At 55.8% G+C, this 12958-nt stretch overlaps 1 protein-coding gene across 4 annotated transcripts; it reads right to left on the bottom strand.

Moving 5' to 3' along the window:
* Nucleotides 1-1327: 1327 nt before the first annotated feature.
* Nucleotides 1328-12630, bottom strand: SLC37A2 (solute carrier family 37 member 2). 4 transcript variants are annotated; one of them, XM_058819005.1, is made up of 20 exons: nucleotides 12572-12630; nucleotides 10574-10655; nucleotides 10376-10463; nucleotides 9942-10020; nucleotides 9609-9744; nucleotides 8372-8448; nucleotides 8112-8278; nucleotides 7680-7717; nucleotides 7279-7458; nucleotides 7062-7152; nucleotides 6922-6984; nucleotides 6332-6417; nucleotides 5476-5524; nucleotides 5054-5127; nucleotides 4497-4575; nucleotides 4322-4419; nucleotides 2861-2925; nucleotides 2547-2595; nucleotides 1970-2002; nucleotides 1328-1562 (listed from the first exon to the last, which is right to left on the bottom strand). In XM_058819005.1, exons 1-18 carry the CDS (start codon nucleotides 12628-12630, stop codon nucleotides 2553-2555), a joined length of 1554 nt encoding a protein of 517 aa, XP_058674988.1. In that variant the 3' UTR covers nucleotides 1328-1562; nucleotides 1970-2002; nucleotides 2547-2552. The 4 variants fall into 4 exon arrangements, with proteins under 4 accessions (XP_058674988.1, XP_058674989.1, XP_058674991.1 ...); XM_058819006.1 differs by lacking the exon at nucleotides 1970-2002; XM_058819008.1 differs by lacking the exon at nucleotides 2547-2595.
* Between the last annotated feature and the right edge of the window lie 328 nt (nucleotides 12631-12958).

The raw sequence follows: 12958 nt of genomic DNA, 5'->3' as shown, positions 1-12958 counted from the left end.
TCAGCACTCAATAAAATCACATCAGGCCCAGATGTTTTCTCCTCGGGTCAAGATCCAAGGAGGTGAAGTCAATTAGAGCTGCAATTCATCCCAGGCACACACAGAGCCCCCAGCCCCGGAGCCAGGCACCATCCCTGGGTGGTGAGAGGATGAAATCACCCCAGGGGATGGAATCACACCCCAGGGGATGAAATCACACCCTAGGGACTGCAAACACAACCCAGGGCACTGCAAAGATCCAAGGGGATGCAATCCCATGGGACAGCAAACACATCCCAGGGGATGCAATCACACCCCAGGGGATGGAATCACAACCCAGGGGATGGAATCAACCCAGGGCACTGCAAACACATCCCAAGGAGTGCAAACACATCCAAGGGGATGCAATCACACCCCAGGGGATGGAATCACAACCCAGGGCACTGCAAAGATCCAAGGGGATGCAAGAACATCCCAGGGGATCCAACCACATCCTAGGGGTTGGAAACACATCCCAAGGGATACAAACACATCCCAGGGGAGGCAATCACATCCCAGGGACTGCAAACACATCCCAAGGAGTGCAAACACATCCAAGGGGATAGAATCACATCCCAGGGGATGCAAGCACATCCCAGGGCACTGCAAATATATCCCAAGGGATGGAAATCACATCCCAGGGGATGCAGTCACATCCCAGGGCACTGCAAACATCCCAAGGGATGCAATCACATCCCAGGGCACTGCAAACACATCCCAGGGGACTGCAAACATCCCAGGGGATACAAACACATCCCCATCCCCCATCACTGCCCGGGAGCCGGCAGGGCTGGCAGCCAGGGGCACCGCCACAACCTCCTGGGGCCTCTCCTCATCAGGGAGTGCCTGAGGAGGGTGAGCAGCAGCACCGGACCCAGAGCAGCCAGTGCTTGAACAGTTGAGCGGGGCTGATACGTGTGGGTTCTTCTTTTGGAGCTAAACTGTATGATTTTGGAATATTAATAATCAGAAAAACCATCTGGTTTAGTCTCTTTTTGCAGTGGGATGTGTCAAGGAGTAAGCCTGGCTTAATTTGGGCCCAGCCCGGGGATGTTGCCTGTGTAGAATAAGCAGGGCCTTGTTGGTGAGGCAGTGCCTGAAGTGATTTGGCACCATCCTCCTGATCCAGACCCTGGAATACCAAGCAGGGCATTGGAATAGCAAGCAGGGCCTGGATGGGCCAGGCTCACAAACAAGAGAAAAGCAAGGACAGGGGTGTGATCACTGCCAAGGAGAGGGGTGTGATCACTGCCCCCGGGTATTCACAGCCTTGGCCGAGCCTCTCAGGACACGGCACGGAGCGGCCACACAGATTTTACACGTTTTTATTCATAAAACGGCCGATGGTGCAGAATTGACCCAGAAAATCGTTTGGCCAGGGCCCTTTGGCCACTCCTCGCCCCTTCCTCCGCTGGGATCAAACCCGTGCTGGCAGTGCCCGCGGGGCTGTGCCCAGGCTGGGCCGGGGCCGTGCCCGGCTCCCCCCGGTGCCCCAGCTCTGTCCTCGCTCCGGGCTCGCAGGGACGCGTCAGAACTCCTTAAACCTGCGGGAGAGAAACCTCCTTAAAGCTCAGGGCGGGCACAGGCGCTGGGATGGATGTGGGCACCGCGGAGATGGAAAGGGAAAACAGCTCAGCCCCGTCCGCAGTGCCAGGAGAAGCAGGCACCAGCAGGAGATCCAGCCACTGTTGTGTCTCCGGCCAAAGCTGAAATGTCCCCAAAAATCCTACAGAGTTTGTGCCTCTTGTCTGCAAGAGACGCTCCCCAAAGCCCTCAGGACATTGCTGCAGTATTGCCACAACCTGAGCCAGCTGCTTCCCCCAGCAGAAACCAGGCAGGGTTTGGTGCAGACATGGATTGTCACCCCTAGGGCAGCTGTCACCCTAACCAGCCCCGGCAGGAGAGAGCAGAGCCTGGCAGCCCTCCACCAGCAGATCTGGGCTGCACTTACCGCAGCACGAGGCCCAGACTGTTGGTGTGTCACCTGCAAACACAAGACATAAGGGACGGAACGTTCGCAGGGGTCGGGGTGTGGCAGCCCCACGGCCAGGACAGGCTGTGGCCCCTCCTTTAGGTGTCACACGGGGATGGTGGTGGCAATCAGAGCCAGGGCAGTGCTGATTTGGGGATTATTTATACACTTGCTGCGGTGATTGGTCTGCAGATCTGATTAGCCAGCCCTGGCTGTGTGTAATCAAGCTCAGTTGCACAGGTGGGCAAAGCCTGCAAATTCAGTCGTTTGAAGTGCATTAATCAATGCCAATCGATTGGGCATCTGGGTCAGCATCTGCTAAATCAGCCAGAGACAAGGATGCACTGCCCAAACACATCTCCCTCTCCCCCCTTCCTCCCACTCCCCCACAATTGGCCATGGCAATTTGATCTTTTGATTCCCAAATCTTGATCTCGGCCCTAAATGATTAGAGCAGCGGCTATTTCTAGGCTGAGCCTGCAAAGTGAAACTCAGAATCAGAATGGATCAGGCTTGTGTTTGCATTTAATCCTCAGGCTCAAGTGAAGATACTTACACCGAGCTACTTCCCATCCATCACTGACTCTGTTAGCTGCACACTAGAGCTACAAAGACACAAGGACACCGTGTTTAACACCCCAAGTGTTTTTTGGAGGTGCAGGTGGCTAAAATCCCCCGGGTGCTGCCTTGGCTGGAGGTGGAAATGTCTCAGTGGCTCCGTGAGCGGGACGCGGGGCCGGCGGCCTCGCGATGCCCGCGCGGAGATGCAGCAGCGACAGCAGGGGGTAACAAACATCCTTCTGCAGCAGCACTGAAACCTTGCCCGGGCACCCTGGCACCAGGGGCCACGCCGGGGGGGCAGCTACGTACCCTCTCTGCCTCGCCATGGGGCCACACCAGCCACGGGCCTCCTTCACCACCACGCGAGCCAGGAGCTGCAAGAGGAAGGGAGGGTGGAGGATGGCTGCAAGGCTGGGGCACTGCAGCCTCCAGCCTTGGCTGGAGTATTCCCATCACTGGGAGATGAATCCTGCAGCTGGCTGTGGGCACTGCAGCCTCCAGCCTTGGCAGGAGTATTCCCACCACCAGAAGATCAATTCTGCAGCTGGATGGGGGCACTGCAGCCTCCAGCCTTGCAGGGGTATTCCTATCACCAGATCAATCCCACAGCTGGCTGTGGGCACTGCAGCCTCCAGCCTTGGCAGGAGTATTCCCACCCCAGCAGATCAATTCTGCAGCTGGCTGTGGGCACTGCAGCCTCCAGCCTTGGCTGGAGTATTCCCATTACCAGGAGATCAATCCTACAGCTGGATGGGGGCATTGCAGCCTCCAGCCTTGGCAGAAATATTCCCACCCCAGCAGATCAATTCCACAGCTGGCTGTGGGCACTGCAGCCTCCAATCTCGGCAGGAGTATTACCAACACCAGCACATCAATCCTGCAGCTGGCTGGGGGCACTGCAGCCTCCAGCTTTGGCAGGAGTATTCCCATCACTGGGAGATCAATTCCACAGCTGGATGGGGGCACTGCATCCTCCAGCCTTGCAGGGGTATTCCCACCATCAACCAGATCAATTCCACAGTTGGATGGGGGCACTGCAGCCTCCAGCCTTGGCAGGAATATTCCCATCACCAACCCTACAGCTCTTCCCAGCAAAGGTCATATGAACTAAACCTGTGCAAGGGGGAGGTTGTTGGGAAAAGCCAAGTGAGAGCAGAGGTTTGAAGTCTGTGGGGAAAAGATTTGTGAAGAATTCTCAAAGCTTGATAGAAAGTTGACACAGTCTTGTATATTTGTATGTAAATATTGAGATAAGGTGTGTTGGCTTAGGAAGGTTATGGAATAGAGATGACATTGTTGAGAGAGAGATTGAACTAGAAATAGGTTTTAATAAGTTTCAAAATATGGTTTTGTAGAAGGATTAAATATTTTAGAGAATTAGAACTGTGAAAAATGTATGTAGGACTGTGTGAGGAAAAAGTATAGATGATTAGTGTTAAAAGTAATAGTAGTATGGTGTAGTAAAATTTTATAGGTTGAAAAACATTTATAAGGTATTGTTACTAGGAAAAAGGTTAGTTTGTGATGGAATGGTGTTGAGTTTTTTGTATCTCACTATTTATTGAGACTGATAATAGAATAAAATCTTTTAAAACATTTCTGTTACCCCATGTCTGTAAAAGCTGGGAAAAACAAGAGCCAATACAGGCCTTTGCAGTTTGACCTGGATGCCTTCTGAGAACCATCTGTGCGCTCCACCAGGGAGCAGGCAGCTAAAAGGGAGCTGTGACACCCAGGGCAGAGAAAGGAGTCCTGCAAGGAGACACCTACCAGACACGCCAGGACATCAGCTGCTATCAGCATGTAAAACACGTTATTCCAGCCCGTGGGAGAGATCAGCCCTGCCAGCAGCGGCCCCAGGGCAGCACCTGTGGGGCACAGGAGCCAGGTGAGCCCTGTCCCCACCTGAGAGGGGACAGGACCCCCAGACCCCCCCAGGACACACCGACAGATCCCGTGCCGTCGATGATGGCCGTGACGGTCGAGAGGGCTTTGGCATTTCCTTTGAGGGATTCATGGGTGCCCTGTAAGGATGGAGGGATAAAACATGAGGAGCAAAAGCAGCTTTGGGGTGTTGGCTGGCATTCCCCAGTGAGGCTTTGGGGTGCATGGCTGGCATTTCCCAGTGAGGCTGATGTCCCAGGCAGCAATTTCCATGTGTCAGACCCAGCCATGAATGGAAATACCCAACTCAAATGCTGCCTGCAGGCAAACCATGGATCCCCAACAGCAAGCAGAAATCTTCAGGGGATCTGCCACCAAATATTTCCACTCTGCTTGTGCTCAGAGGGAGATGCAGCAAAGCTGAAACACAGTCATGTGGCCAAGGTGAAAAAGCAACAGGAAAATGCCCTGTGTTTAAGGGAGGGTGCAGAGTGCAGCACCAGTGACAGCTCTGCCCTTCTCCAATGGGCTTTGGAGGCATTGGAAAACAAAGGTGAAGTGCAAAAATCCCTCTGGGAAAGGGGGAACAGCCTCTGGGTGTGCACGGGCACCTCTTACCAAATCTGCCGACACCGCTGTCGTGATGAGCGCGTAGGGCCCGTTGACCAGAGCTCCACAGATGATCAGCATTGCTGCAGGGTACCCGGGAAGAGATCAAATCTTCAGGGGCAGGGAGCAGCAGGACATTGGATCCACCATCCCCACCCCATGTGTGGACATTGCTGTCCATCCATCTCCTGTGCATCTCCATTTTCCATGAGGATCCCACCCAGTAGGCAGTGAACTCCCATCCAACACCACCCTCCCCCAGATTCAGCCTGGAGCCTGGCCCAGCAGGCAGTGAACTCCCATCCAACACCACCCTCTCCCAGATTCAGCCTGGAGCCTGGCTCAACAGGAGGAATAAAGGCGGCTGAATCCTCAGTGCCCTCCATCACCACCTCAGTGACAGCACCAAGCTGCACCACGGAGCTCCTTACCTACTGATACGCCAATGCCATTCTGACCCACATGGTTATACAGGAACAACTGGAAAAGAGACACAAGGTGAACCAGTTATGGCTACTCCAGCTGTTTTATCAAGAATTTTCCTTGCAGCAGCACCCTGGGAATGGGATGGAGAATGTGGGACCTGAATTACTGCTCGTGCCAAGCAGGGATGGTGGGCTGAGTGCACCCTGACCTCTGCATCCCACTGGCATGATGAAATACCTGGCATCTGGCAAACAGAGGTGCTGCCATGATTTATGGCCAGGGAGGCTCTGCCACATCCCACAGCTGCAGCCAGACAAGATTTGCCCCAGTGGTGCTCTTGGGGCCATGGATGTGTTGCAGCCCCTCTGCTTCCCAGCACGTGCCAGCCCCTGCAGCAGGAGGGGCTCCCACCCCAGAGCCAGCCAGGGCTGGATTACAGCTAATTAGCCATGCTGTGGAAGCAAAGCCAGATGAGCTCTGTGCAGGTGCCTGGAAGGATGTCCAGGCCAAGTTCCAGTGGAGTGTGAGGCCGTTGGCACGGGGGCTTTTGGGATGAAAATCAAAGAGACAAAAGCTGGACCGGCTCGGTGGGACCCCCGAGGCTTTGAGCAGAGTTATGGCAGGATGGAAAAACCCACAGGGTATTTTTAGTTGCCAAGGTCTCTGCAATCCCTCCCCAGCCCCTACAGCAGCACATCCTCCCCAGGAACATCTGGGCACGTGAATCAATCCCAGCTCTATCCCAGCCGGGCGTGTGACCCGCTCATCCCAGAGCCTGGGAGGAGGAAGGCAGCTGTGACTCAAAGGAGCCGGAGCAGGGGAAAGCCTCGTGACGGGCCTGGAGCCCGTGTGACAGCTCACCATGGGGGCAGCCACCACCAGCATCACGCAGCACGTGGTGGCTCTGCCGCCAGTGTAGTCAGAGATGAGGCCAGCGAAGATCCCCCCTGCAAGGGAGAGTCACAGGTGTCACCCACACCACCCCAAAGGCAGAGGTTTGCCCTGACTCAGCCCAAAATCAACGTAATGCTCTTTCATCCCCCATCTTCTGACCAGCATGCCCCCAAGGTTAAACATAATAATATCAGAGTGAAGAGCTTTGATTTATCCCTTCCCCCCCCTGCAGATGGTTTCTCAGCATTTCCATGCCACTCTGGTCTCTTCCATGCTTACAAACTGTAGGAAAAGGAGTGCCTGAGCAAGAGAGACCTGCGGGAAGAGGCTGTGATGGCAATGATGGGAAGAGGCTGTGATGGTCGGCAAAACCAATGGATGCCAAAATAAAATGGAGGGGCATTTGCTGCCTGCTGAGTGCTGTGAACCACTGAATAAACCTCCAGGGGGAAAGAGATGGTGTTGCCTGTGGTGGGGACCAGCCAAGGCTGGTCAAGGCCAGGATTGTCCCTAAATCATCCCAGATCCACCCCTTCCATCCCATTATATTGACGAACCTAAAATACCCCCGACATCAAAGAGGGTCGACAGGTCCCCGGCTTCCCTGGCACCAAAATGAGCTGTGGGAGAGAGGAGAGGGGTGAGGAGATGCTCCCCTTGCAAGGCTCACTCCCACCTCACTGTCCCCAAAACTCACCAACGTTGACAATGTAGAGGGGCAGCCAGTACAGGAAGGTGTAGCTCACCAGCTTGGCAAAGAGCAGGCACAGGGAGAACTCCACCACGCCCTGGGAGGAGAGGAAGGGACATCAGAGGAGCCCAACCTCCTCTAGATGGTGGGGTTTTCCCATTTTCTGCCCTGTGGATGCTCTGAGCTGCTTTGGCTTTGCCCTTTCCTCCATCCCAGCACTCACAGGTATCCGGAGTGCCCCAAGGAAGCTGATGGCTTCGGGCTTCTCAGCTGGTTCCTTGGGGCTCTTGGAGTGATCCACACTGCTCTGGCCTGAGAGGCTGAGTGGGCCCTCGTTGGAGATCACTGCTTCAGGATCCTTCTCACTGGTGGTCACTCCTCCAGGATCTTCATCAGCAGCCATCTAAAATCAAGCCAAAAGCAGCAGATGTGGCTGTCATGGCTGGAGGAGGCTGAAACATTGGCTCTGCTGCTGGGGCATGACCCAGAGGATGCTCCCAGTGGAAGAGCAACAGCCATCCCCTGTGACAACTGAACATTGCTCCAATTCCTGCTGTTCCAACCTGCTGACCCAGCTGTGTCACCCAGCCCAGGACAGGCCCCCTGGGAATCGGAGCCACTCACGTGATGCTGAGGTGGATTGCAGTCAACATCCTCAGGATCTGCAGGGAGAAAGAACACCCTGTGAGGAGAGCCTGGAGCAACCCCACTCCTCCTGCTGTCCCTCCAGCATCTCACAGGGCCTGGGAACCCCCAGGTCTGGGCTGCATCTCTGGGTACTCTCTTCCCCAGTAAAAACCCAAAAGACTTCCCTGATATTTCCTAGAAAGACAGGCCCAGAGGAGTGACTGGTATGGGGGATGAGCCTGCCTGGATAGCCCCAAAGATGCTGAGCATCCCCATGGTGGTCAGATTCACATCCCTGCCAGCCACAGGTTGGAAATAAGTATTTGAGATTGCCAAAAATAAGTATTTGAGATTGCTTAGAGATGGGCTAGGTGCAAAATTGTATATATTATATTGGTTGTGTGCTGTGCCCCAGCTGACAACACTCACACTCCACGAGGAAGAAGAAGCAGATGACGCCCATGACGGCGATGATGATGCCAGGCACAACAAAGGACAGGCCCCAGGCAGAGGAGACCCAGGCACCGGCGATGAGAGACCCCAGGATGTTGCCAACGGAGGTGTGCGAGTTCCAGATGCCCATGATCAAACCTCTCCTGGTGGGGACACAGCCGGGTCAGTGGCACTGGGGGGGCTGCCAGGGCCAACGGGGACCAGGACTGGCACGGGACACAGAGGAGAAAACTCACTTTCCTTTGCCAAACCAGTTTCCAACGCATGCCACGACAGCAGGCCAGCCTGTGGTCTGCACCAGCCCATTGCAGACCTGCAAGAAAGAGTTGGGAGCATCACCCAGCAAGCACCGAGCACAGCCACGGAGCCCTGCGCTGCTCTGGGCAAAAACAGCCACCCCTATCCAAAGCTGCTAAGGAAACACTTGGTTTGTTTGGTTTTTTCCCTCCTGGGGCAATCCTGGGGCCGTTTGCATCGCTGCCATGGCTGAACTGGGAGTGGCTGCTGTTGCCAAACCAGCTGCCCGCGCCGATCGGAGCCGGGCACGCCCGGAGGTTTCGACGCCCACACCGTGCACAGCCAGGTTTGTGGGGAGAGGAAATGCTCAGGGCTGCCCCGCTCAGAAACTGGGCCACCCCAGGCCCTGGAGGCCACTGAAAAATCTGGGATGAGGCCACAGAGGTAAAGCCTGGGCATCTGTCAGAACTCAGTGCATCCCTCTGGGTGTCCAGAGTTGCCAGGACCCTGCCAGGGGGCTCAGAGACCCTGGCACACAGCCCAGAACACCTGGGGATTTGATTATGACCTCTGGAGCAAGTTACCAGCTTTGTATGAGGACCTGAAAGCCACAGAAGTTTAAATAGTATAATAATAAAGTTATCACAGGGTGAAAATGTAGATTATAGCACTTTTGGTATGGGAGTTATGGGGACAAGATGGAGGAACTTGGGCGTGTCCAGCCTTTCTTCTTCTTCTTCTTCTTGGTCTCCATTTTCTGCTGTGATGGTGGCACTTTGGGATTGGTTTAGAGTAGAAGTGCACTGTCTAACATCGGTGACGGGTATTGGGAATTAAGTGTAAATATGTTATATTTAGAATAGAAGCTCACTGTCTAACATAGGTGATAGGTATTAAAAAGTAATTGTAAATACGTTATGTTTAGAATAGAAGCTCACTGTCTAACATAGGTGATGGGTATTGGGAATTAAGTGTAAATATGTTATAGGTAGTTTGTAGTATAAAAGGACAACACCACCCTGGGGGCGGTCAGAGTGCCTGTGGCTGCCCTGCTGAGCAGATCTCAGCTGGGCAGAAAGAAAATTTTATAGATAAGAATTAATAAACAACCTCAAGACCGAAAAGTAAGAGCTCTGACTCGTTCTTCAGACGCGCGGGCCGAAGCAGAGACACCCTGCACATCTCGGGGCAGCAATAACAACCAAAACCCGAGAGGCACCATCCAGCACAACCCACCTGCATGATGATGAAATACCAGAGCACGTGGATGTCCCAGAAGTAGCCAAGGCCAAAGAGGGCGGTGAAGAGCCCGCTCACCACCATCCCCCCCGACAGGTAATAGCGCAGGGGGAGGCGCTCCCCAAAAATGCCACTGCAGAGAGAGGGAGAGCACAGCAGGAGCTGTCACTGCTGGGCGGTGCCAGCAATGGGCATCATCACACTGAGCCAGCTCCTGAATCCTGAGCGGATCCCTGGCTGCTTCCCTGTTAGCACAACCCCATCCCCGTGGAAACAAACCAGTTCCACAGACTGGTGCAAACTGGTGAGTGGGGGAAAGGCCCTGGGTACCTGATAAACATCCCGATGGCGTAGGCCACCAGGAAGGCATTATCCAGCGCCCCAAAAAGTTCGTTGTAGTTGTCCCCATCTGGAAAACAAATATTAGGGCCACCTCAGCCTGGCCTCCATCTTATGTCCCCTCCCCGTGGCTGCTGGCTTGGTCTTGTCCCCCATTCCCAAAAAGCCTGGTCCCCATGGGAGCTTCTGGGGACATGGCCAGGTGCCATCAGCATCCTGGCCCTGTCCTGGATTTCACCACCTGCTGCTGCCCTTTGGCCCAGGGGCATGGGACAGATCTTCATCACTTAATTACCTCCGGCTGCCTAATGAGCAGCTGGCTCCCTGCCAAACCCTGGCCACGACCTGCTGTTAGGGAATGGGGGCAGCCCAACCCAGCGGCCACAAGCGTGGGGTTTGGGGTGCCTGGGGGGACTCAGCCTTACCAAAGGGGGCCCAGTTGCACCATGTGGTGCTGTTGGAGACATTGTGGGGGTTCGGGCCCAAGGCTGAGCAGTTGAGGTGCAGCTGGCTCTGCAGGGAGAGGGAGAGAGAGGGGTGAAACCAAAGTGCTGTCAGCACCCCGTTCCCCATGTGCCCTCTCCAGGCTCCCTGTCCCACAGCAGGGGTGAGGCTGGGCTCACCTTGACGATGCTGATGGGTTTTCGGGAGAGGTGGTAGCTGGCGTAGGAGAGGAAGGTCAGCACCAGAGTCAGGCCCCGATAGCTGGGGGAGGAAGGAAGCAGAGAGCTCAGGGTCTGTGGGACAGGGATGGGTGGCCTCAGCACGCAATGGGACTCTTCTACTGGATTGGTGACCTGAACCAGCACAGCTGAGCTGGTCAGGAAGTGAGCAGAACCCCCCAAAAAAAGCCCAGGATGTGGCTTAAAAAAATCAGCTGAGTTTTGTGGGGAACATCAAGCAGTTTTTCCACCTCCTCAAGCAGTTACATCTCACCGAAACACAGGGTGAGCAAGTGCCTTCCTGGTGTCACAAGTGGAAACTGTGCTGATTCATCATCACTCCCAGGGTTACTCAAAGATAAGCTGGAAAAAAAAGCAGGGGGCAATACCAGCTCCCCTTCCTCCACCAAAAAGCAATTTCATCTCCTTTGCTCGGATAAAATGCAGGGAAAGGGAGAATCTGAGCTCAGGAAATGGGGATGCTGCACCCATCAAAGCTAACAGATAAAGCCTGGAGAATCCCAAGTAGGATCTAGCACTCTCTGGAGATGAGTATGTCTGAAGGAGCTCTCCTGCCTTCAGGAAGGGTTTTATGGCAGCACAGAGGATGCAAGCAGTCAGGGGCAGCTGCAGCACACAGACATGTCACGGGACTGCCCCAAGTTTAGAAAGAAAACAACCTTTCCTTTGGTGGTTTTGGCCCATCCTGCTCCTCTCTGCAGTTTCACTTCTCCCTGGAGCTGCAGCAGTGACGGGTGTCCTGCAAATCCAGGGCAACTCCCCGTACTGTGTGCTGGCTCCAAAGCTGCACTGTGGCTGAGAAACTGCTGCTGCCCACCCCAAAAAGTGAATAAACCGCCCAAAATCACTGCTGGGGCTGATCCAAGAGGAGCAGAGAGGTCATGGTAGGGAAGGGGAAGATAAAGTTCACACGTAGCGCCCCCCTGGGCCAGACACTTGGGTGTCGGGTTTTTCCTTTTCTTTTTTTCTTTTGACCCTTCGTGTTCTGGCAGGGAAAATTCCAGCAGACGGAAAAGCAGGGAGGGTGTCTGGCCATGGGCTTCCAAAAAATGCAACTATTACTTGAAATTAAACGGGCAGCAGTCCCATCACCCCGTCAAAGAGAAGGCAGCAGGCGAGGTCTCTGTTTTGGCCACATCCCACTGAATTTTGAGTGTGAGGGCCTGAGACATCTGGAGGCTGGCAGGTCCCGCTGCCCCTCTCGAGGTTCCCCCTCCCCAGGCCGAGTCCCCGGGCTGCAGTCGGTGTGGGCTGATCCCAGCTGGGTCCAGTGCCTGGGGATGATGCTGGCCCCTGGGGGGGTGACCTCTCATCCCTGTCCCAGCCCAGGTCTCACCCCTGTCCCGTGTCAGTCCCCAAACAAGTGGTCTCCAGTCCAGTGCTGGTCCCAGGGCTGGCTCCACGCTGGTGCCAGTCCACTGGTCCGGGCCAGCCTCATCCCAGTGCCAGTCCCTGTGCCCAGGGCCAGTCTCCATCCCGGTTCCACTTCCAGCGGTTGCCAGTCCCGAGTGGAATGACACCCCCTCCTCCCTAACCCAGGGCTGATCCCTGCACTCGTTCTGGTCCCCATCCTGGTGTCAGCTGCAATGTCCAGGGTCAGTCTCTATTCCAGTGCTGGTCCACGGAAGAGTGAGCCCCGTTCCAGAGACCGTCCCTGTCCAATGTCAGTCCCTATCCCGTTTCATCTCGATCCCAGTGACAGTCCCGACCCCGGTGCCAGTCCCTATGTCCAGGACCAGTCCCGATCCTGGTCCCTATATCCAGCGCCAGTCCCGCTCCCGGTCCCGGTATCCAGACAGTCCCCGTGCCGGTCCCTATATCCCGAGCCAGCCCCTATATCCCGGTGCCGGTCCCTATATCCCGGTGCCGGTCCCTATATCCCGAGCCGGTCCCTATATCCCGAGCCAGCCCCGCTCCCGGTCCCCCGTTCCCGCTCACCGGCTGTCCCGGGGCACGGCGCGGAGCAGGCGGATCCCGGGGGCGAGCGCTGCCCTCATGGCGGGCGGCGGCGGCGCTCGGGCACCCCCGGCTCCTTTTCACCGCCCCCGGGGCCGCCGCTCCCGCCCCGCCGCCCCCGGTCCCGCCCCGGCCCGGCCCGGGCACGGCCCCGGTCCCTCGGCCGCGAGGGGTGAACCGGGCCGTCCTCGCTGCCTCTAAAGCAAACATCGCCCTCAAAGGCGGCTGGAACGAGGGAACGGCCGCGCTGGGCCGTGGGTGGCGGCACAGCCCCGACGGGACCGAGCGGCCCTTTTCATATGGCCCCGGGCTCTGTGAGCTGCCCCAGATGCTGTATTTCCAGCAGAAAAAAACTAGATTTAACTTTTC

Source organism: Ammospiza caudacuta, chromosome 23 (assembly GCF_027887145.1).
Source record: "Ammospiza caudacuta isolate bAmmCau1 chromosome 23, bAmmCau1.pri, whole genome shotgun sequence".
NCBI classification, from domain to species: Eukaryota; Metazoa; Chordata; class Aves; order Passeriformes; family Passerellidae; genus Ammospiza; species Ammospiza caudacuta.
The sequence above is the reverse complement of the archived record's forward strand: the minus strand, read 5'-3'. Positions and strand labels throughout refer to the sequence as shown.

What these genes read in the sequence shown, in the direction of transcription:
- SLC37A2 (XM_058819005.1), bottom strand. Translation starts at nt 12,630, where the DNA reads ATGAGGGCAGCGCTCGCCCCCGGGATCCGCCTGCTCCGCGCCGTGCCC. An exon ending in AACCCATCAGCATCGTCAAG is followed by an intron (nt 10,464 to 10,573) that starts GTGAGCCCAGCC and finishes CTCTCCCTGCAG; the next exon opens with AGCCAGCTGCACCTCAACTG. An exon ending in GGTATTTCATCATCATGCAG is followed by an intron (nt 8,449 to 9,608) that starts GTGGGTTGTGCT and finishes TCTTTCTTGCAG; the next exon opens with GTCTGCAATGGGCTGGTGCA.